Source organism: Anolis carolinensis, chromosome 1 (genome assembly GCF_035594765.1).
Source record: "Anolis carolinensis isolate JA03-04 chromosome 1, rAnoCar3.1.pri, whole genome shotgun sequence".
In the NCBI taxonomy this organism is placed as follows: Eukaryota; Metazoa; Chordata; class Lepidosauria; order Squamata; family Dactyloidae; genus Anolis; species Anolis carolinensis.
Window position 1 is genome coordinate 197,931,650 of NC_085841.1, and position 25,851 is coordinate 197,957,500.

General features: G+C 40.0%; 1 protein-coding gene across 6 annotated transcripts in view; it reads left to right on the plus strand.

Moving 5' to 3' along the window:
- The window catches only part of gulp1 (GULP PTB domain containing engulfment adaptor 1), a 225,049-nt gene that overhangs the window by 128,285 nt on the left and 70,913 nt on the right, over positions 1–25,851 (plus strand). For all 6 annotated transcript variants that reach the window (XM_062963509.1, XM_062963527.1, XM_062963519.1 and 3 more), the window contains exon 3: positions 711–770. In XM_062963509.1, the coding sequence (XP_062819579.1) occupies positions 743–770 (28 nt within the window). In that variant the 5' untranslated portion in view covers positions 711–742. The remainder of the gene's footprint in view (positions 1–710; positions 771–25,851) is intronic.

Below are 25,851 nucleotides of genomic sequence, written 5' to 3' on the forward strand. Positions count from 1 at the left end.
AGACTTGAGAATTATGTGACTTTGCAAATGTTGCTGGACTCAAGCTCCCAGCATTCCTCACTATTGTGTATGTTGGCTAGGAGCTACTGGGATATCATCTGGAGGGCTTCATTATGCCCACTCCTGATCTGATGGATCAGACTTTATCCCAAAAGGAATGAAGAAAGGGACATATGGTTCTAATATTTCCATTTACTTAAGGAGTGCTGTCACCTTTATTTACACAACACATGAAATAACTTACGATATATAACTTGCCTTCTCTGCTCAAGAGTGCTGGGGCTTCACCAAATTGTAGCTCCCAGAATTCCATAACATTGAGCCATGGCAGTTAAAGTAATACCAAAGTGAATTAACTGTATATTGCAAGTACACAATAAAGGACCCTACTCATCATTATGTTGACTGAAAGGGCCCAATTGGGATTGAAGCTGTCAACAACGGGAGGATCACAAAATCCCTGGCTCTGCCTATACATAAGTAAATCTATTCAGACAATCTCAAACGTATTACTTACAATGTTGCTATTTCTTTTCTATTGCAATACCATATTTAATTTCCTTTTAAAACACATCAACTCCTTCAACCATTAATAAATGTGTTCCTGTTTCAAAGATTTTCTTCTCTTCTACTTAAAATAGATCTGATTTATGAAACTACGTATTTCTGAAATCAGTGCCACTTTAATTGTATTCTCTCATTTTTTTTAGATTTAATTGCACAGACCAAGTGATTTCTCATCATGAATCGTGCTTTTAGCAGAAAAAAAGGTAAGAAGCATAACTTGTGTTATGTTAGAAAAGCAAAAAAATAAAAGGAGAGCAGTAGTGAAAAGAGAGAGTCAGACCTAAAAGTGGTGTTGTATGGCAAATGTATGAACAGAGGATATTGCCCCAAGTGTTTTAATAAGCCCTGTGCTCTTAGAGGTTGCCCAGTTCTATATGTAATACAAAGCTCTGAAGGCATGCTTCTTCTAAAAATAAAAATAAAAATTGGAGAAAACATGTTGGAAAAATTTTATTAGGCAGAGCACAAGTGTGTGTGCATATAATATTTGCAATATTGACTTTAACAAAAGGAAAACAAGAGGCTGTGAATTGACTAAGATCAAGAAAGTCAATCCTACATGCTTACAATTAAAAGGCATTGGCTGAAAATTTGTCTTTATTTTCACTTTTTAGCCTATTATATTGGAAAACCAGACATCTTTTATGAAAATAGAAGTCCACATATTAGTCATACAGAAAAATTGTAACATGTCCAGGAAAGATGGCTGAGTCATAGGGCAGAATTGTACTTCTCACAGATGTACATTGATACCACTTTTGCTCTTTTATCATTTACATTAAAGGACATTTTAATGTGCTGCTGTCTTAGAATGTGGTTCTGGGACTATGCCCATGCATTCAGATTAAACTCTTATTGAAATATGTGTGTTAGGTTTAGCTATTTTTCTGACTGAACAAATTTAACAGGGCTATTTGATCACAGAATTGCTGGGAAGATTGCTGTTTTTGTGCAAGCATGAAGAATTTTTAGTGCTTAATTTTGCTTTGTTTTGCTTACATTTCAATCCTGAATGTGGAATCTTTTATAAAGTGTTCTGAAAGTGACCTTTTCCCCTTCATCCATTAATTTATTAAGTAGTGGCATTCACTGAGCAGTGTATACGCAGTAAATATGGCAAACAGGTATGATGTAGACTAAAGAAAATATGAGCATTCTATTTGCCCTTACTATAATTTTTTTTCTGTGTCAGGAGCAACCGGAGTTGCTTCTGGAGTGAGAGAATTGGCCGTCTGCAAGGACGTTGCCCAGGGAACACCCAGATGTTTTACCATCCTTGTGGGAGGCTTCTCTCATGTCCCCGCATGGAGCTGGAGCTGATAGAGGGAGCTCATCCACGCTCTGCCCGGGAGGGATTCGAACCTGGCAGCCTTCAGGTCAGCAACCTTCAAGTCACAAGGCTTTTATCCCCTAGGCCACCAGAGGCTCCTCCTTATTATAATAATACAGCTTTATTTGTATTCCGCCCTATCTCCCCTAGAGGACTCAGAAGGGATTCCAACAAATGAAAAACACAGAGGCAAATATTCAGTGTCTCAAGACAGCTATAAACATGATTACATTAGCGACCCACCCATTCCCACAGCAAACCAACATTGAACAACTTATTATACCATAATACTTAAAATTGCGCAAACCGTTAAATAGTAACATTATATTTAACCATAAAAACACAAACATCAATTAACAAAGCTTCCAACGGTTCATTAAAAGATTTAACATTAACTATAACTGCAATAATGTCCACAGTGCCGGTTGACCTGCTAGGGCCAGAGTGCAGTGACAATATCTGGTCGGAAATGTATTTGCGGACTATCTCTAGTCCTCCTCCTCTCTATATTCTAGCAAACACAAGTGGGTTTTTAATTGTGTTTTGACAGAGAGGAGGGAAGGGGCAGTTTTTATCTCTTTAGGAAGGGTGTTCCAGGGGTGGCGGGTGATCACAGAGAAGGCCCTCTCTCTCGTTCCCACCAGTTGTATTTGAGATGGGGTGGGACCAAGAGTAGGAACTCCTCAGCTGACCACTGTGTTTGAGATGGTCTATAAGAGGAGATGAGTTTTCAGATAATCTGGACTTGAACCATTTAGAGCTCTAAAGGTAATAACCAGCACTTTGTATCTATCCCAGAAGCAGACTGGCAGCCAGTGGAGCTGCCATAAATGAGAGTGGAGAGCAAACAGACATCAAGTTTGATCAAGATGAAAAGACAAAATTCTAATTTTTGAGGTTTTGAATTACTGCTGGAATGCCAATATATAGATTTAATACTGATCTAGAGTACAGTTGCAAAGAGAAACAGAATAAATTGTCTCCATTTTCTGCTAATTGCTGTTTGTCACTGCATCTGAAACTGGAACATTTCTCTTTGCTTAAACCTGTGGATTGTCTGAATAAGGGGGAAAATGTTTTTATTCTGATGTTTTCAGAAAAATCATACATTAAAAAAACCACCACAAATTCTGGACACCCTGAGCCATCATGGCTAATTGCCAACTCTGTTTAAAAATCTCCACAATTTTTAGATTCAGGAGTACTTGAAAACAGAATCAAATGCTTCCCATTTCTCTTGCTGGACATGTTGGAGGGAGGAGGGGTGGAATAAGCTCACTCACACTAAATGAAACTGTGACTGACATCTTCCTTACAGTTATGACAAATCCATCACAGTGTGGCCTGACACTCTTCCGTTGTGTTCTGGGACAGCTGTGAAGGCAAGATTAGGTGCTTTCATTTCTGATTTTGATTAACCACAGCTTGTTATGACACCTCAGTCTAGCCAAACTGTTCTTAATCTGAGATTTATTGAAATAAGCAAATCTCAGGATTTGGTTTGTAAAACTGGATTGTTTCAACTACTAAGTTCATATCAAATACAGTTTTGCGTTTGAATGACAGGCTAAACTAAGGTTAATCTTAAACTGAAGCACAAACTTCCAGTTTTTTCATAGTTGTCCCACAGAGAAAGGAAGAACACAAGGCTCACTAAAATTAATTCCAAACTTCCAAACGTATCCTGTGTTTGTTCCTTGCCAAATACTTCTGTTACATTGTCTAGCACTAATGTATAGGAGTATGCCATCATTTCGAACCGTCTTTGTGTTTCGGTGTTGTCCTGGCTCAAAATGTTTCTGATTTAGGGTACATTTTTCTACCCTATAACCAAGGTTATTGACCATGAGAGTTCAAAGATGGAGGATTGAGCTTCCTGGCATTATGACCTATCCTTAGCTGTTCTGTTACCATTGTGAGGCATGAAGACAGATGGAGGATACTGCTGTTTTCCTTTATACTTCGTTAGCTTGCTTTAGAATTGGGAGAGCAGGATTTATGAGATTTCACAGTGAAAGAAAAAATAGATTTTATAGGTCTCCAAAATAGAATAACCATATTATTTGGAGGAAGCCTCAGTAATCTAATTTACACCGTCTCAACTAATAAACAAACCAGAACATTTTTATTGTGCTTCTCCAATTTTTCAATGCAGGTTTCCAAGAAAAAATACATAAAACATTGTATTGGGAAAAACCAATGTGTGAGAAACCATGTTGCAAAAACAATTACAAAAAATGCATAGGAATGCAATAAAAAAGCATATAAATTACTAATTGATGCAGAAGTTGGATAGAATGAACTCGTGCATGAAAAATATCAATATCTCCAAATCAGCCTCTTTCATATATCTTTTGATAATTTGAAATTAGTAGGCTGGTGATAAATACATTGTAGTTACTACATCAAAGATTTTGTAGGAGTTTACAAATATATTCAAGTGCATATACACATCATAATTCATATATTGTTATATTGATCTATGCCTGCAAGTTGGCTCTAACTTTGAGTAGCCCTTAAGATCTTCCGGGGAGGCCCTGCTCTCGATCCCACCTGCCTTGCAGGCGCTGCTGGGACAGGGCCTTCTCGGTGGTGGCTCCTCGGCTGTGGAACTCCCTCCCCAGCGATATCTGGCAAACCCCATCCCTCCTGGGATTTAGAAGAAAACTAAAAACTTGGCTCTGCGCCCAGGCATTCAGTGAATAAGCTCATTGGCTGATGTAATCGGGTAGCAAATCTGTAATTGTAGCAGTAGTGAATGACAAGATGGTGCAATATCGCTGCCTTGCAGCGTTTTAATTTTTGTATACTTTTTATCATGTTTTTATCCTGTTTTTATCATGTTTTAATTGTTTTGTTTTATAGTATATTTGTTGCTGGCCCTCGTGGCAGAATGTAAGCCGCTCTGAGTCCCCTCGGGGAGAAGGGCGGGGTATAAATGCATGTAATAAATAAATATCCCTATTGATAAGAGTTTTCTTGACAAAATTTATTCAGAGGTGGTTTGCTTTTGCATTCCTCTAAAAAAGACAGAAACTTGCTCAAGGTCATACCGTGGATTTCAGTGTCTGAACAGGGATCAGTACCCTAGTCTTTCAGAGTCATATTTCAACAGTGAAATGCTTGATCACAATTTATATATTACAAATTGTATAATTAATATTATATCAATTATAGGATTATTTATGTGCATGATATATGGTGTACTTGTAATATTTGTATTAATACAAACACTTAATTTAATAGAGTCAGTATAAGTGGAAAAGATGGGGAAGGAGGAGAGGAGGAGGAACATAAAAGTAAATTAAGGCACAAATTCTCATAAAGTTACATAGTATGTAACAAGCACATTTAAAAGCAGCTATGATTTGTGATGGCTTAGAAAGGACAGAAATGAAAGATTTCTGGTAGAAATATGTTGTAAGCAAAAGATGCACATTAGCATTATTAAAACTATTCTCAGACATGAGAGCTAATAGTCACATACTGGTTTATAGGTTTCCCTATTATGTTGTTGCTGTTTTTGTTGTTATCACCGTCATCCCCCCCCCCCATCCCCTGCCTCTCAAATAGAGACTCAAAGTAGATATTCATAATATTTTCCTGTTAACTCATCTTATGTTAAAAATAATGAACCAAAAAATGGGAATACTCATAAAGTAAACCTACCCAGCAGAGCTTTAATGAATGTCTATGTGCCCAAAATACACCAGTGAATGTAGACATAGTAAAAGTTGGGAATGAAACATAAACACACATGAAAAGAGCAAGGCAAATATGCTCCACTGAGAATTAGTACTGTCAATTTTGCAGGATAAACAGAAATCTCAGTTTGCGTTTTTAGTATTCCTAGGTCTCAAGCGCTCCCTCTTTGAATTCGGTTGGCATACTTTACTTATTTTTAAAAGCAGACTGAAGGGTAAAGACATTTATTAGCATACCTCAAGTAAAGCACATAGTTTGTATGCTTCCATTAAATAATTAAAATACCTTGAAAAAGTGAATACATTCTTAATTCATTTTATGTACAACTTTATCAAGTAAATTCAGGGCTCTTCTTACCCGAATTGACCTACAGCAAAGGGAAATGCTATATTTACTTAAGTGTAATGCTCACCTTTTTTGGCTAAATTGCATTGCTAACATTGAATTGCGGATAATAATAATAATAATAATAATAATAATAATAATAATAATAATAATAACAACAACAACAACAACAACAACAACAACAACAACAACAATAACAATGATAACAATAACACTATTTATATTCTGCCCTATCTCCCCGAAGAGACTCAGGGTAGATTCCAAACATAAAAGGCAAACATTCAGTGCCTGAATACAACAATAATACACCGTAATAATGAAAATGTACAACCCAATATATAAAAATAAATTATGACTTAACAACTAAAATTAAATTAAAAACACAACCTGTTATATTGGACAAAAAGCAAAACAACAAAACATTGAACAAAAGCCTTCTAGTTCCTTGCGGGAAAACAGATTGATCATTTGTTTATTGAGCTGGTGGGACGAACAGGGCATAGATACAGATGTTAGCTATTAATCCGAAGAATATTGGTAGTACAGTAGAGTCCTGGTTAACCAAGTTCCGGTTAACCAAGCCTCCATATTATCCGAGGTGCTGCCAGGGGCTCCCCTCCCTCTCCCTCTTGAGGGAACTCGAGAGAAGAAGAGGGAGGAGGAAGCGCCCCGGAAGCGCCCACCAATGACTGCTGCAGCAGCGCTCGTGGGGTGTTTCCCTGGGCCGAACCCTCGCCGAGGGACATCTCCCCAGATCTCCTTCGGCCATGCTCTTGCTGGAAGAAAGAGTTTCTTCCAACAATGGCCTGGCCAAGGAAAACCCACAGCATGCTCCAAGAAACAAGGAGCATGCCGTGGGTTTTCCTCGGCCAGGCCATTGCTGGAGGAAAGTATTTCCTCCAGCAAGGGCCTGGCTGAGGGAGATCTGGGGTGTGCTCCTCGTTTCTCAGAGCATGCCGCAGGTTTTCCTCGTCCAGGCCATTGCTGGAGGAAACTTTTTCTTCCAGGAAGGGCCTGGCCGAGCGAGATCCGGGGAGACGTCCCCGCGAGCATTGCTAGGCAGCAGCGATCACAGGGCGCTTTCTTAAACCGGATTGCCGGGAGGGATAATAGGGCCTCCCTATTATCCAAGCACATTGGTTATCTGAGATTGGGCCCTTCCTTTTATCTCAGATAACTGGGACTCTACTGCATTACTATCTATTCCTCCTCCTTCTCGTAAGCCAGTGAGCAAAAGTATGTCTTCAGCTGTTTCTTTTTTGAAAATATATTTTTATTGCAGTTTTCCAAAGATATACAGTGAAAGAGTGAGAACAAATTTCTTGAAGAAAGTGAGGAAAAAAGAGAATATAATAACAGATCCCCCCAAAAACCCATCTGCCCTAATAAGAGAGAGAGAAAAAAGAAAAGAAATTAAGTTTTTGACTTCCGTTCATCTTCCTTTAACCCATTATCACATCTTTGTATGTCATAAATCTTCTGTAAAAAATTTTTTTCTTTTATCTATAACTCCATCCTTTAAATTGTTATTTGTTTATCATCCACGTTTATATATTCCTCAAACATTGTCCAGTCTGTCTTTTTAATTCCCTTTCCGTTGCTCTGCTTCAGCAGGAATGTCAGTTTGTCCATATCCCTTATTTCCATAATTTTATCTGTCAATTGTGTCTTAGTAGGAATTAGATCTTGTTTCCAGAGTTTGGCAAAAACCATTCTGGCTGCAGTCACAAAAAAATGTAAACGGTTTATCCGTATTTAAGTCACCAAAAAGATCAAAATCAAACATACCTAAAAAATAGATTTCTGGTTTCATTGGGATATCTCTTTTCAATATTTTTTACATTCTTTATGTATTAATTTCCAAAATTCAACTATTTTTTCACAAGACCACCAATATGAACCTTCATATGATTTGCACTTCCAACATTTTTTTAACATTCTTATACATTAATCCTAATTTTTTTGTGTGTAATATACCAACGATGTAACATCTTAAGCCAATTTTCTTTTAAGTCTGTTGTGTATGTATATTTTAAACATTTTATCTTCAGCTGTTTCTTGAAGGTGGGGAGGAAGGGCCTATCTTTAATTCCTTAGAAAGGGAGTTCTAGAGGTGGTGGGTGGCCACAGAGAAGGCCCTTTCTCTCGTTCCCACCAGCCGCAGTTGGTACAGGGGTGAGACTGAGAGCAGGAGCGGCCCTAGGTTTTTCCAGGTGGTAAGCCAACCTAGGGCTGCGCCCCCCCCCAAATTGCGCCCCCCAATCCCAAACTTACTGCCGGCGACGGCAGCCGCAGAACCAGGAAGTAGCTTGTATTCTCATGAGATCTTGCGAGATTTCCGCGAGGTCTCACAGAAATCTCGTGAGATCTCGCAGAAATCTCGCGATATTTCACGAGGTCTCGCAATGTTTTACAAGATCTCATGAAATATCGCGAGAATACGAAATACATCCTGGTTCCATGGTGAGCGACCCAGTGGTCGGTGCTGCCACCGCCTCAGGTGCACCCAGGAAGGCGCTGCGCCCGAGGCGGAGGCTTCAGCGGCATCCATGGACAAACTGGGCCTGACCGAGAGCAGGGCCTCCTTTAGGCTATCTATCTCCAAGGTTCTAGTTAAGAAGGCTTTGACAAATTTGAAAAGAGCTCTTACTTCATATGACCTCTGAAAGTTGGTATCTTGGCCAATATACCCTTCCAGCTTCAAAGATGTGGATACCAAACATTTTAATGCACATGTAGTATCACGGACCATGAGCTGAGTACTTGATCTTTCTGCAGAAACACAATCCCATACACATCAGACTCTTTATTGACCACTAGGACATATGTCTTGCTTGAATTGAGCTTCAGGTTATGCATAGATGTCCAGTCCTTTGCTGCATTCAGTCTGCTACTCAGAATTTCAACAGGCACCTTGGCATTGGTAGAAAGAGAGAGAAAGAGTGGGCTCTGTGAATTATTACTATTCTCAAAGTGCCAAATGTTCAGTCATTTGATATCTAAATAAAATATATATTGATTCATTTGAAGTGTCTTCTCATATACAGTTAGGTTTTTTTTTAGTGTAGTTGATGTTTATGGAGGTTTATAATGTCATAAGTAATAATGAATTGGAAATAAATCTGTTCTTTTTTTCAAATGAAAATCTGTGCTACATAGATTTGTATACATGTTTGTGTATATGTTTTGTGATATTACACAAATACAATTTGGAGAGTATATCAGGATTGATTGACAAATTTGGAATCTTGGATGACATTTATTTGCATATAGATTGACGAGAGATGCTGAGGGAATGATGTAAAGAGAATGAGGAGGATGAGAGACAGATTTGGGATTGGATGAAGAGATTGATAGAGCAGTTAGAGCAGTTATAAGTGTTTACGTGCTAGAGAATAAAGAGTGAAATAATCTGTATATCATTTTAAGTTGTATCTTTAAAAATTGTGTTTATCATTCAACTCAACCAAGCCTACTACCTTGTTGCTGAAACTTGAGAAATAACCCACCCAAGTTTTATACAAATAAGAACCTTTAACACTTGTTTGCTGTGTGCCTTGAAGTTGTTTCTGATTTATGGCAACCCTAAGATGAAGGCATCATATGTTTTCCTTGGAAAGATTTTATCAGAGAGGGTTTGCCATTGCCTTCCTTTGAGACTGAAATAGTATGACTTGCCCAAGTCGATTTGAATTCTGTTCTACAGCATTCAAGCCTTATCTAGTAAGGGTTCTGGTGACAGCAAAATCCTTAAGAATAATATGAATATTTTGAGGTGGGATCACTATATATGGTGACCATTAGTGTAATCACTATACTGGGATTGTCTCAGAGGCTTTAAGGTGATAACAACACAATAATACTTTAGGATGCCAACACCACAACCTTATCACATGGAATGTGTAGCAGTAGTACTGAGGATGTTAGCATGAATGTCTAAAAATGGTAATTATCATTATTCATTGTTGCTTATACTAAGGCTTTTTAGGAAGGAGAGCAAGCTATAGAATGAATTTTAAACAGGGTGCTGACATTTTATTGCATACTTTCTTATTATCAGAAATAAAAGTGAGTCATGTGTGAAACTCATGTCATCTTCTATGCAAGTATGCTCTCTTTTGTTATAAATATAACAATAAATATAACACTGACACCAATAACTGTACATGACCAAAGTTCAACATTCAGACTGCTCTCCAAAAGAAAACTGAGGTTTTTTTAACATAAGAAAGGGGTGATGAATCAATGTAGAAGATAATTGCTTCCTGTGGACATAATATTGTAATACAGGAGATATGTACAGCAACATTAAGTAGAATGGATTGATGCATTGGCATATTACAAATGGCATATTACAAATGGGACAATGTTGGAATTTACAGCTTCATGCAGAACTTCAGGCTAACAGAGCACAACAGCAAGTTAGAGCCACAAATGTAACTCACAGAAGTAATTGCCTATTAAAAATGATGAGGTTTGAAAAGATGAATATATCCAGACAGCCAGGTTGAGTCTTGTTAATTCTTTATAGCAGGTGTTTTTGAAAGTAAGGACTAAAGTTTCATATAGAAAAGTTATGAAAGATGTGGAGGTGTTTCAAGAGAAATTTATAGAACACAATTGCTTTAGAATAGTTGATTACTAGAGAAATACAGTGAGTCCTTGGTATCCGCTGGGATTTGGTTGCAGGACACCCCACAGATATCAAAATCCATGCATATTTAAGTTCCATTATACAGTGTTACCTCACTACTTCACGGTTCTCTTTTTTGCAGATTTGCTGTTTTGCGGTTTTTCAATAAACTCTAAAAGACTATTATAAATCATACAAAATTACAATTTACAGCCTAAGGAAGGGAGGAAGGAGAAGCCGAAGGGAGAGAAAAGGAGCCCAAGCGGCAACAGGAGGAGAAGGAGGTGATTTATCAACACACGATTGGTTGATAAAGACTTAAAATAGTGTATAACTACTAAAATAATGTATAAATATATAACCTCCCTACTTCCTGGAACCTAACCCCCGCGATAAGTGAGGGAACACTGTATACAATGGTTCGATAAAACACTATCCCTTATATTAAAAAGGGTAAAATAGAGAACTGCTTTTTTGATGGTGTGAGGAGGTTAGAAATATTTTCAAGCCTCGGATGGTTGAATCCATGAATACAGAATTCATAGATATGAAGGATCAACTGTAGGCTGTAAAATGTAGAGTGCATTCAATTATTTCCTTGGGCATGATGGATATAGAAACAAGACTTTAGCTTTAATTTTTGTATATTTCTAATTTGCGCTTTTATTAAAACATGATCATGAAGATAAATAACTTCCTGATAAAATTTATGACTACAAGCAGTTCAGGGGGAGATTCTGCAGTACTGAGTCATGGACAGTGAATCATTATGTATAGATTGTATTCCTCTGCCTCTGCTTACTTGTCTACATATAATCTGTCCAATTTGCCAGCACCATTGTCCTGTTTTAAAATTCTAACAGTATGTTTGACCTTGTGGAGAGTTTGTGTTGATTATTTTTGCTCCATAAATAAAACTGGATCAATTTTCATATTTATAAAGACATGGATGCTGAACATATATAGCTGCTTGTAGCATCCTTGTAAAATTTGGCTGCTACTTCTGTGTAAACCTTGGTTATGGACTATCGAGACTAGTAGATTTAAATGTGGTGTAAAGTAAACATTTTTCTCATGTTTTGTTGATATGGTGCTTATAGCAGAATAGATTTTCTTTATAAATTAAAAGCTTAGTTGATTTTATAATTAGTAAATCTAAAAATATCATAACTATCATTTAGTAGTTTTTGTTGAATTATTATTATTTCACCCGAGGTTTAATTATCAACCTCATATTTAAGTAGACCCTGATATGTTGAGCTATCTACTTAGGATGTGAGTCTCAGAATGCATTTATAAATCGAGCCCATGAAATCAAACTGCACAATATTTTTGTTGGCACCAAAAGTTTTCTATTTAAACAACTGTCAGAGAAAAGACATTAGTTTGAAGATGTACTCTTTATCTGAGAGGTTTACTCCAAGTCAATTTCAGTTATATTAAAGAATGATAAAGAGGGAAGACAATTGTCCTTGAAGTTGTCCATAAACGCTGAATACCCAGGCAAAGAAATGAGTGGGCATATCAATAATCTGATCAGTCTTTTCCCTTATGGTGAAATATATTGTATTTTTGTTTGTTTTACTGGACAGTATTTTTTTTAAAAAAACAAACATGCATTGTATACATTATATAAATACCTTTAAATGTACCTTATTTTTTGGCAATGTCTAAATGGCAACATTAACCAATAGCTGCATCTGTTCTTTTAGTTACAGAGATCCAATATTAATCTTAATGTTGACAGAGTTTGTGTTTGTGACCATCCTATTTATTTTTCTTTTGTCTCCCTTTACTCTTGCATTTCCACCCTCAGTCTTTGGCTTCCCCACTTGTCAGACATCTATTCATTTCATCAGCTAATTTCATTGTAATATTGGAAAGGGGCTTTCCACACAAGGGTATGATTGACTAAAAAGTAGTTGGGCAGCTAAAGTCCTGATAGCCTGGATAGGCTGGGCTCTCTCCTCTCCGAGACCTATTCTGCCTTGGTCAGACCACACCTGGAATACTGTGTCCAATTTTGGGCACCGCAGTTGAAGGGAGATGTTGACAAGCTGGAAAGCGTCCAGAGGAGGGCGACTAAAATGATTAAGGGTCTGGAGAACAAGCCCTATGAGGAGCGGCTTAAAGAGCTGGGCATGTTTAGCCTGAAGAAGAGAAGGCTGAGAGGAGACATGATAGCCATGTACAAATATGTGAGGGGAAGTCATAGGGAGGAGGGAGCAAGCTTGTTTTCTGCGGCCCTGCAGACTAGGACACGGAACAATGGCTTCAAACTACAGGAAAGGAGATTCCACCTGAACATCAGGAAGAACTTCCTCACTGTGAGAGCTGTTCGACAGTGGAACTCTCTCCCCCGGGCTGTGGTGGAGGCTCCTTCTTTAGAGGCTTTTAAACAGAGGCTGGATGGCCATCTGTCGGGGGTGCTTTGAATGCGATTTCCTGCTTCTTGGCAGGGGGTTGGACTGGATGGCCCATGAGGTCTCTTCCAACTCTACTATTCTATGATTCTATGATTCTATGACCTGTTGCGGTTTTACCGAAAGTATCCAAACAATGTCTCCAGTAAAACCGAATTAATTCAGATCATTCTCAAATAATTAGATACTTCATTAGATCTGGGGCTTCCTGAAAGGCCTGGATCTAACAGGGTACTTAATGGTGGCGCAGGAAGGTTTTTAAAATTTTAAGTTTTATTTTGAAGGGCTTCGAGATGGCTGGATGCGATCCTGATCATTACCAGGATGGCATCTAGACACCCCCCCTCCCAGGAAAATCCAGGAAAACCCAGGTTTTGAAGGGGGGATGTGTGGATCGGAATCTGTGCCAAGGTGCCCTCACACATACTGGTTTCTGTTCACTATGTGCTATTCATTGATTCAGGGTCACTTTTGTCCCAGAAGGCATAGCTTGAATGTGATTAAATATCTAAATATAGCAGAGATGTGTGGGACAGCTGTATACTAGGCTTGATCGATCCACGAAAAATTTGATTCTAAACTCGTTTCAAAACTAGAGGGGGGCAGCTTTTCGTTTCTGATGGTATTTCCGAATTTGCCCCCCCAAAAAATTCAAAATTAATGAAAATTCGTTATTTTCTAAATTAATTCGTTAATGGCGGACGCGCATGCGCAATTCCCAAAAACAGCACAGAGGGAGAGGACTTTACAGGACTCTCCCACCCTCATTTTTTGAGTGATCTTCTTCCAACTTGGTACAGTGGTAGAACACATTTAACACTGATAGCTCACCAAAATTTGGAACGTTTCCCTTATCCTCTGATTTTTGGCGAATTTTCATAGCTTTTAAAATAAACCATTTTTTAATAATTGCAGAAATCTGTTCCTGGTTTGAAAGTCTTATTTCCTGTTAAATTGGGTTGTCTTTACTGTGAAAGTCATTGTTCTACTTCAGAAACTTTGTTTTTGTGGCTGAAACTTTGTTAAATTGGTGTGTGTGTGATATATACTGTGTATATATATATAGACCCTGCATATGTGTGTGTGTGTTTGTGTGTGTGTGTGTATAGGTAAAGGTAAAGGTATCCCTTGACGTTAAGTTCAGTCATGTCTGACTCTGGGGGTTGGTGCTCATCTCCATTTCTAAGCCCAAGAGCCAGTGTTGTCCATAGACACCTCCAAGGTCATGTGGCTGGCATGACTACATGGAGTGCCATTACCTTCCCGCCAGAGCGGTACCTATTGATCTACTCACATTGGCATGTTTTCAAGCTGCTAGGTTGGCAGAAGCTGGAGCTAACAGCGGGCACTCACTCTGCTCCCGGGATTTGAACCTGGGACCTTTCGGTCTGCAAGTTCAGCAGCTCAGTGCTTTAACACACTTCGCCATTGGGGCTCATGTATATATAATATACATACACATACACACAATGTGGAGAATATGTGGAAAGGTAGATAGATAGATAAGTTGGGAGCCACAGCGAAGGCACCTTCCTGGGAGCAAGGTCTAATAATAATAATAATAATAATAATAATAATAATAATAATAATAATAATAAATCCTTTACAATATCCAAGATGGCTCACTGCTACAGAATCTTGGGAGGTTTAGTTTGATATGGTACCATTATTGGCAGAGAAAGCTAAGCTGTAGGAGTTGAAATCCAATCATTTATCCTTCCTATAGAATCAATTTTATATGCATTTTTAGCTACAGAAAAGCTAAAATCAGGACAGTAAAAGAACAACACCCAGAAAATGGGAATTCCAGACAGGAAACAATCAGGGCCAGCTAATACCTCCCAACAAAGGATTCCCCCAGGTAGGAAGCAGCCAGGCTTTGAAGCTGCAAGGCTATTCAATGCTAATCAAGGTGACCAATTGCAACATTCACACTTGCCTCCCACAGACAAGAGTTCTTTCTCCCACCCTGGACCTTCCACAGATATATAAACCCCACTTGCCTAGCTTCGCACAGACGTCAAAACCTCACCGCCGGGCCCCTCTCTGTCTCTCTCGGTCTCTCCATTCCCGGCTCCATCCGCCGCCTTCCCGCCTCACAGAGAGACACCAGGCCTGAGCTGAGGCGAGGCGGCGGCGGCGGCCATTTCCCCCCTCCGTCTTCCTCCTCCTCCTCGGCCTCCTTCCCCCTCGCCCCCTCCCATTGGCTGAGCCCGTGACGCCCCTTTTGCTGAGGGGCAAAAGGAAAGGGCCTGAATGGTGGGAGTTTGGGTGATTTGCAAAAGCTTTTTTTTCCTAACGAAAAAAACGACGACATAACGAAAAACGGCCTCTCGCGATTCGAAACCGCGATATCCAGACGTGTGGACAACCAATGCTTCAAAATTGCTTCAAAACAAACGAAAATAACGAATTAATAACGGTTAACGGGGAAAACGAATTATTTGAGCAAGCCTACTGTATACCCAACTTCTCCCTGATTTAATCAAATGAATAGTTACCCTGGAACCAGAGAAAACCTTGCAGATGCCTACCTAATTGCCATGACAAGATACTTTTGAATGGGTCAGGTCAGCCAAAAGTCCTGAAATCGTCTTTTCCTGTTTTGAATAAATAATAAGCCTTCCCAGACCTTGTCTTCAGTAATCAAAAGCATAAGTTTGTTCCCTTCATCTCACAGAATCCTGGGTCAGCGTGCTCTTCATACATTTTATTTCAAACCCCATAACTGCTTGGGAATTCAGACAACTAGTACTCATTTCTTCTCCTTAAGCATTGCACTTACTTGTTCTCTGATAGATGGTCATCCAGTCCTTCCAATAAGCATCCCGTTAGGAAGAGTCAATTACCTTCTGAAATAGTCAATTTCACAGCTACCTGCCCCATTTCCTCTTTATTCTTTCTGAATCTGTCAGTTTGGGATTGGCGAGGGTTTCATTTCAGTTTGGATTTGACAAATATTCCCCAAGTTTGAGATTTTAAAAAATGAATATAGGAAAAAACCAAAACTGACAGGATTCATCCCTGTCAACCCAAAATTCCCAGTATTCAGTTCTGAATTTGAATCCATGAATATTCAACCAAATGGAAGACTGACATCCTTTTTTTCTAGGACCCTCTTCATTTTTCACATATAAATGGCAGAAAGATGCAACACCCATCTTCTCCATCCTTTATAGATTGATAAAATTCATTTCAGTTCATTTTTGAATAGTTTACCAAATATGTCTATCACTTATTCAGGACAGAAAGAATGTGATGCTTAAAAAAATCAAATGTGGAAGAAAATCAAACTGGCATATTTCTTCCATCCCTATATTTTTGCCCTACACTTCACAGTTTTAATATATATATATATATATATATATATATATATATATATATATATATATATATATATATATCTCCTATGAATCTCTTGCTTTGGCATTTTTGACACTTCCTTTATCTCTTTATTTAGTGAAAGCCAATTTCTCTGTTCTTCATTTTTACATGTAATAATTAGGTCTGATATAATTGGTATCCTGATCTATATACTGACAGCTAGAATTTGCTAATAAAGTCATTTTTCCCATTGTGAAATAATGCATTTTTCAGACTAAGATCTATCAAAATAAAGTCTGCTTTTGGAGTTTAAATGAGTTTCTTAAGTTAGTTTTCCCCCAAATTAGAAATGTTTATCCCTCATTTAAGTAATTTGTTTTGGAAACATCTGTTGTATGTGTAGCCTGCCTCTTGTTAGAAGGATTCATGTGTCTGTGTAGCTTGCTACACATGTCTGCTCACCAGTCATTATAGATTTTTCTGTTTTATTCCTAAAGTTCCTGAGCATCCTTAGCTAAGGCCCTCATCATATGTAGGTCTTCAAGCCAGGAGACAGCGGGGAAAATCCATCAGGCAGAGGAGCAAATCTTTTGGGCAGAGAGGGAAACAAGTGTTAAGCACCCTGTATCGGCCCCTTCCCCATCACATGGGGAAACTATCACTACCCGGTTTTTCCCTGTGCTTTTCAGGGCTCTGTCCTACAATGCTTCCAGGAGGAAGCCTCACCAGAAGTTGCCCTGCATCATGTGATGGGCTCCATCCTGGCTCTGTCCTGGAAACGTCATAGGATAGGTCAAAAGCCCCATGTGATAAGGTCCTAAGTTAACCATTTCATGATCACTTTGAAGGACATGTATATACTTCACTGAAATAACTTAAGCTATTTTAAAAGTTGTTGAAAGCAATGGAGAAGGTTTTTCTGTTTACATGGATAATAATATTGTATCATTGTTCTACTTCACTTTTCATGTTGTTGTATCCAAAATATTTGTAGAGGAGTTATGCAATTTGCCAGAACATATAATCATCCTTTTTCTTTGTCACATTTCGGAAACATTTCAGCAACATACATCTGAAAACACTAAAGTATTCTTGAGCAAAATAGGTTTTATAGATGATTTGAGTAATTTGTGTGAACAACAGCATCCCAATTTGTCATATAGAAATTTCACACCAACTAGCATGACTTCAGAACACCATCCAGGAGTCATCAGCATGCTAAGTGCTCTTCCATAGCTTCTTTCTCTAGGTGGTTTTTTGTGTTACATCATATTTTAGGAGTAGATAAATCAAACAAATAGCTACTGGTGAAAGCAAGAGACATTTGTCCTGTAGGAGTAATTTGTGGTTGTTTGATGCAAAACTCTGACAGTACGGAGATTTCAGCTAACAAAATGTCAAAACATATCCAGCGTTCCCCCCCTCCCCCAAAATCTATCTATAGGATCTGTCATTAGAAATGTATTACTACAAAGATTTTTGCCTGATAACTTTCACTTGCATAAGGTTTCATATTCTACATGCTATACAAAGTATTGCTTATTTATTTATTTCCTTGCAGTTGTATATTTAAGTAATGTCTATAGTTTTAGTAACATTGTGTAATAAGATTAGTAAATTATATATTCCTGACATTTCAAGTGGGTTGTTTATTCTGTGTGTGGTCTAATAAATTCCCCCCCCTCTCTCCCCCCCCCCCCCCCGCCATAATAGTTTCATACATATAAGTTGGCTCTATTAAACTTTGAAAAATACTTGGAGAAAAAATATGTTTATCTTTATGGCAATTTCTTAATTCTGCAATATGCTATTTTACAAAGCTAGTTATTGTTTTTTATGACCAAAATCATATTTCCCTTTATTGTGTGGCCATTGTTTCTAAATGCGCATCTTCAGTTTTGTAACTAAAGTGTAACATTATTGCTGCCAATGCCCCTAGATGTAAATAAATGATTTGCACTGTTGGGTTATAGAATGGCAGCTATTTATCTTTCATAAATGCCTGCAGTCTACCTAGAGAACACTATCACTATTTAGTATATGTACTGCTTTCTGTAGTAGCTCAGTAACTGCCAGCTAACCCATCAAGAGAAGCCAGTTTTAACTTCACAGCCCAATGGAAGACTGAGACAAGGAAATGATTTGCCTGATGCCACTGAGGGAGTTAGTGTAGCTTGTGAACTGAACTGAAAACATAGAGCTATACTGGGTTGGCATTCACCCACAGCCAATAAAACAGATAGAGAAGAATTAATGCCTGCTTATATTCTCAAACTAGGAAATATGAATTATGGGAGCAAGTTTATTTAGTTCTCAGCTAGTCTATTTTTATTTGTGAATATGCTGGTTTTCCTATTATTTCATTTTGCCAATGCAAGCTCCTAAAACTTAGGGTTTGAAAGTCTATCTGCAGCACTCAATATACAGGACAAGCAAGGAATCCGATATACTGTTGCCAATGCTTGAATTAACAGCATTTTGTCATTTTAATAAGCTGCTGCATAAATCTTTTCATACACCCTGGTATTTTGCAGAAGAAGCAGATACCCTGCACAGGGAAGATAAGGCTTTCCCAGTCCTGGCAAGAAAATTAACAAATGTCTCTCTAAAGATCATTGTTAGGAATATCAGCTGAAAACACTTTCTTGTAAATTGTTTTAATTGGATATATTAAATTGGGGAGGTTGTCTGTGCATAATTGAGAACAACTCTGGAACACTGCTTTGTGTCATCTGAAATCTTAGCTCTTTGCTGATAATTTTATTAAAATGCTGTTGTTGAAGATGTGGGGTTACCGTCTGGTGTTTTGTAAGTTCAGGTCTACTGGAAAGAGAAGAAGACAACACCATTTTTATAGGGTGTACTGAAAAAATGTGCCACCATGGTATTTACAAGGAGGAGCCTCTGGTGGCCTAGGGGATAAAAGCCTCATGACTTGAAGGTTGGGTTGCTGACCTGAAGGCTGTCAGGTTCGAATCCCACTCGGGGAGAGCGCGGATGAGCTCCCTCTTTCAGCTCCAGCTCCATACGGGAACATGAGAGAAGCCTCCCACAAGGGTGGTAAAACATCAAAACATCCAGGCGTCCCCTGGGCAACGTCCTTGCAGATGGCCAATTCTCTCACTCCAGAAGCAACTCCGGTTGCTCCTGACATGAAAAAAAAATTACAAGGAGTTCTGTCTCAGACTCAGGGTGAAGGAGTGAGGGAATAGAAGTATTCATGAAAATACTCCTCTCTTTCCATGTGGGTTCCCTTTTATTATTTTTCTAGGACTTGCTTTGTGATCAGAGTATTTCTCAAGAATCGGAATTTCTTCTTTGCCTTTAATTATATGCATAAATATAACAAGAAATGGTAATCCTGTTTCCCCCTTGCCCACATGTCCTGGCAGTTTCTAGGTGCAACATGGCACCTACCTTTAACTCTTGCTTGCGCTTGACATCAACCAGGGCAAGGAAGAATGCTAGAAAGGGAGGGGGAGAAGAGGGGGAATTTCTTCCTCTCTCCCTTCCCTCAGTATCCCATCACTGACATCAGCACAAGCAGTGGAGGAAAGATAGGTGCTGTGTTGTAATGGAGACTGCCATGACATGGAGGATGGTGGGACTGTAGAGTGGCCGGCCAGTGGCACCAAACCATGTGATGTGAGGACTCCCTCCCACCTGCGTGGCAGCTAAGGGAATCCCATGTGGTCTCTTTTCAGTGCTGATTTGGCATGAAACACACCATATCAGCATTAGTCGAGTTTTACTTTTTCACTCTGAAATTTTAGGTTGTGCTGTGAATATGGGGAAAATAATGGGAGAAGCTAGACATACAGCACCGGCACAGGAGGACTCCCAAGCTCTTTCTACTGGTATAAAAACCTGCCCCTTCAAAAGTTTCTAGCACTCTGGCACTTCTACCAAATGGAAGACACCAAGATCTGGTGGTTTTTTAACATTTAACTTCAGACTTGCTTGTTTACTTGATTTGATTTCATCCCATGACTACTCAGATATTCTAGCATCTTACTACCTACTGTTTATTTGTCATTAAAATTCTTATGTTAAGACCTTTGCCAGGGTTGATATTCTTGGAAACCCTGGAATGCAGATTCATTTGTAAACATCATTGTAGTATTGGTTCTTATATCATTCTGTTTTCAAAACTTGATTATTTATTATTTCAAAATAAACAATAGGTGCTGAACTGTGAAGCACTGTAAAAATTAATTCTACATAAAATGGGTGAAAAAACAAATTTGTCTGGATTCCATTGTTAAACCCATTCAGCTATTAAATTGAATACGACCTCAGCAAGATTCTATTGCTTAATCTTCAGTTAAACTTCTTATTGTAGTATCTCTTCTCTATGATCAAGTATTTTTAGCAGCCCTTTCTTCTTATTTTGGAACTAAATTATCTACCTCATAAACTAGATTTAAGCCAATCCTTCTTTTTTATCCTTTTTGCTTTTATAATATGAGTTGCCCTGTGTGCCGTCCGCCAGACAATAAAAAAACTATAAAGCTGAAATGTGCCGTCCTTTATCCGGGCGAACTGCAAATCCCTATAAGCTGTCCTAAAAATATTGAAAGACTGAGTCTGGAAAACTTCAAAAAAAGGGATGTTTATTCATACAAGGTTGTAAACCTGGCACAGATCTTAAAGTTACAGAAAATGAAACAAATTTCTATAGGTTTTAGCTGCGGAATTATCCCTGGTTCCAGAAGGCAAAGGTGATTATAAAACCACTACACCCTAATCACGCTGTCTATATTAGAAGGAGAAACTCTTTCCTTCCCTATCTTTACAGCAAAGATTAGTTCTAGAAGCGACGGAATAACCCTGCTCCTCTAACTAGATTTCCTATTCCAGATCAGTATAATTCAATACTTATCTAATTTGGATAGGCTTAGATTGGTCTGGTTTTGAGGATGATTTGTCCCAGTTAGCTTTGCACAGCTGCAGCACGTTGGAAGACTATAGCCAAAATGAGGCTCCAAAATGGAGACTAGACCCTGGTAAAAAAGGGCGGTCCTAAGATGTTGTACTCTTTGACCAATCATTGCAAAGAAAACTGCAGCCAGCTCTTGCAGACTCCAAGCCACTTTTCCTGGGCTTTTGCAGCCAGAGGCTGAAACAAAATGCAAAGGAGGGAAAACAAACAAACGACCAATAGGTAAGGCAAACCATCGTCCTGGGGGACGGAACACCCTGATTATTCTTTTTTTACAGGCATTTTAGAAATATTATAACTACATACAGTGCATTATTATTAGAGCACAACTACACAACTATTTAAAATACCCTACAAATTTCCTACTCTCTATTGAATGGCTTATACCTTATTAGCCTATTCCTTTTAGGTCTTTCAAATCTTAAGATCTTTTAGACTATTGTTTTAAATATTGAAGTTCATGTCTGAATATTTCCAGGCTGATATCAGCATGGTCAGGAACATTTTCATAGCCCATCTGAAATGCAAAGTAAAACCTTATAGTAGTTAATTTTTATAATTTCTATATGATGGCTTCCATGGGGCACATCTATATTGATCACTTATCCCAAATGGCAAGTGAATCAGTTCTGGGATTGCTTAAAAAAACACAGGGAGCTGTTTTGTCTTAATGCAGGCCAAGTCCACCTTAACATGGCCTTGACCTGCATTAACCAAAGTTGTGGGTTGCTATGAATTCTCTCCAAGAATCTGAAGCAAACCAAAGTTCTGAGATAGAACTGGTCACAACTGTTTATGTGGCCACCCTCAGGGCCGGCCGGAGATATTTTTTGATGTGAAGCGGGGGTGCTGAAAAGCGCCCCCGCCACCGGCGCCATGGCCCCGCCCAGCGTGCCCTGGCCGCGCCTCCCACGCTGCGTGGGAGGCGGGGCCAGGGCGAATAGTGAGGGGGGCGGGGCCAGAGTTGGCCCCGCCCCCGCCCAGCGTGCCCTGGCCCCGCCTCCCACGCAGCGTGGGAGGCGGGGCCAGGGCACGCTGGGCGGGGGGGGCGGGGCCAGAGTTGGCCCCGCCTCCCACGCTACCCCCGCTCGCCCGTCTGGCCTTTTGTAGCAGGCCAGACTTCAGCGGAGGTTCCTCCAGGCCGCAATCGCGGCCTGGAGAAACCTCCGCTGAAGTCTGGCCTGCTAGAAATGGCCAGACGGGCGAGCGGGGGTAGCGTGGGAGGCGGGGCCAGCTCTGAGGCCGCTCCCCCCCCCGCCCAGCGTGCCTTGGCCCCGCCTCCCACGCTGCGTGGGAGGCAGGGCCAAGGCACGCTGGGCGGGGGGGGGGGAGCGGCGTCAGAGCTGGCCCCGCCTCCCACGCTACTCCCGCTCGCCCGTCTGGCCTTTTGTAGCAGGCCAGACTGCAGCGGAGGTCCCTGCAGGCCGCGATTGCGGCCTGCAGGGACCTCCGCTGCAGTCTGGCCAGCTAGGAAAGGCCAGACGGGCCAGGGCGCACTGGGCGGGAGGCGGGGCACCGTCAGGGCGGTGCCCCGCCTCCCGCCCAGCCTGACGGCGCCCCCCCGGGCCTGCGCCCGAGGCGGCGGCGTCAGGGGCCTCAATAGTGGGGCCGGCCCTGGCCACCCTGTAATCCCCAGGTTCAAGCAACCCTGGGGAATGGGGTGGCACTCACATACCCTCACCTAGTTCTCCCTGTTGCAGCAGCTAGCAGTCACAACATGTGTTGGTGGCTCATTACCTGGGGTGACAATGGCCAGAGCAATGAGTTATTTGGAGAAGGGGGGGGGAGAGGGAGTGATTCCTCCTCTCCCATCTCCCATGTTGTTCTGGAGCCCCAGCCAATGTCACTGCAAGTGATAGGTGACTGACACAAGCCATGTTGTGCCTGTTCACTTCTGCAACAAAAAAGTAGGGGTATTGGTGGTAAGGATGGTCATCCGATGGTGCCATATCCAGTTTGGAGCAGATGTACTCCCTTCCGCCTCCACAGTGGCTGGGGGAGTGATGGTCTGAACCATCCCGGGTCTGATCCACCATTCACCACCCTGGATTATCCCAGGGATAGGTGGTCAATGTAGATCTACCTCATGTCTCAATAAGACAATGTCCCTCCAGCTGCCTTTGACTGGATTTACACTACCATATAATGCAGTTTGTCAGAAAATAACTGCATTATAGGGGTAATGTAGACTCATACAGTGCAGTTCAATGCAGTTGAACTGTGTTATATAGTCTGCACCAGGGGTCCCCAAACTATGGCCCGCGGGCTACATGCAGCCTATCGAACCCATTTATCTGGCCCCCACGACAGCAGCTCCATTCTCCTCTGCCGAGGAAGGCGAGTGCGGCGTGAAGGAGAAGGAGAGAAAGGCACGCATCGCTGCCGAGGAAGGTGTGAATGAGGCGAGAGAGGAGGGAAAGACACGCCTTTCTCACCTCCTCCCTCACCTGAAGCACACCTTCCAAAGCTTTGCTTGTGTTTATAATGGTATTTTAATTATTATTTGATTAATAATTAATAATTAACGGGTGCTTTGCTAGTGCTTTTGGTGCACAAAGGCAGAAGGGGGTTGGATTAAATGGCCCAAGGGATCTTTTCCAACCCTCTTTATTATTTTTATTATGATTATGATTAACATTGAGGCTGTATTTGTTCCCATTTTGGTTTTTCTTTTACTTCAAAATAAGATATGTGAAATGTGCATAGGAATTTGTTCATAGTTTTTTTTTTTTAACTATAGTCCAGCAGTCTGAGGAACCGTGAACTGTCCCCCTGTTTAAAAAGTTTGGGGACCTCTGGTCTACACTTACCATATAATATGGAGTCCCTGGTGGCTCAGTGGGTTAAATTGCTGAGCTGTTGAATTTGCTGACCAAAAAGTCAGCAGTTCGAATCTGGGGAGCGGGGGGAGCTCCCGCTATTCGCCCCAGCTTCTGCCAACCTAGCAGTTCAAAAACATGCAAATGGGAGTAGACCAAGAGGTACCACTCTGGGAGGAAGGTAACAGCACTCCATGCAGTCATGCCGGCCACATAACCTTGGAGGCATCTACAGACAATGCCAGTTCTTTGGCTTAGAAATGGAGATGAGTACCATCACCCAGCCACAACTAGACTTAATGTCAAGGGGAAACCTCTACTTTTACTACCATATAATATAAATCCAGCTTTATAATAGCTCAGAAGAGGTATATATTCCTCCAATCTGCTTGATAGATTAGCACCTTGAGTTTAAATTATCTCTTCAGGTTTGAGGTTCCTTTTTTGTTTTGTGCCTTTGACTCATCATGACTGAAGGCGACACTAAGATGATCTAATCATGAGATGTTCTTGGCAAGATTTATTCAGGGGGGGTTGTCTTTGATTTCCTCTGGGGGTGACAGAGTATGACTTGCCAAAGTCACCCAGTGAGTTTTCATGGCTGAGAGGGGATTTGAACTTTGGTATCCAGAGCCATAAACTAATGCCCAAGCCACTACGCCACACTGGTTCAAGGCAATAAAATGTGAAGTCTTTTAACTGTATCCTTGTGAGCTAGTGTGAATAAATCGCAACAATAACAGGCCCAAATCAAATATGAGGCCAGAAATATTTTCTGACAAACTGAAATTAAATATTTTCAGTAGGTCTAGCCTGATCATTAAGTAGGCTGCGTCATCTATCTCAAGTGGTGAAACAGAACAGGGATGGATCATTGGAGCATTACAGGTGGTATTCCAGGCACTCCTTTCACATAGTTGGTTCTGAGAAAGGATCTATCAGAGAGCAGGCAATGATGGGGATGTCATGGTGAGCAACTCTTCCCCTATTTCAGGGAGCAGAGGAATATTGGTGATGCCATTAATGTTCACTGTTTAATATAGGAAGCACCTTTGCTTTCCCCCCTGCTGTTTAGATTTTGTTTTCTTTGCTTACTTTACTCCAGTAAACCACCTATTAAACAGATATTTATTTGTGAATGGGAAAATATTTCATAAAGCAATTAATTATTGCTGTCAAAATATAATTAGAAAGCCAGAAACAACATAGGGCACATTTATCAAATGCAAGAGTAATCAAACAAATTTATGGCAAAACTTTGTAAATAGATTCAAAGTGTAAAAAATATATATATATATTTTAGAAAAATACTCCTTTTAAAAAAAAAATATACCTTTGAATTGATTTTTTCCCTTTGGTGAATTAACTTCCCCGTTATTTTAAAAGATGTAGCAACAACGAATAGAGTACCAAAACAATAGATAACACCTATGGGGATGCATTCGAATGAAATGCTTATTTAAAAACTGAACGTAGTAAAATGTTAAAACTCTCCCTAGCTTAATATAAGAAATGTGAATGAAAAATCTTTAAAGCTGCACAGCTTTTCATTTTGAAATATGCTATGAAATTGGAAATGGAAATAAATATCATTATCAAGCATTATTGAGCAGGCAGCAAATAAAACTATCGGATGAAGCCTTACAGTATGACACATATTGAACTTTTCTTCGTATCAGGTATATTTGCTTCACTCATCAGCGTGGTTTAATGCAAAATGTTCCACCAGGGCACCATTTCATAGATTGCCATGGCAGTTCCCA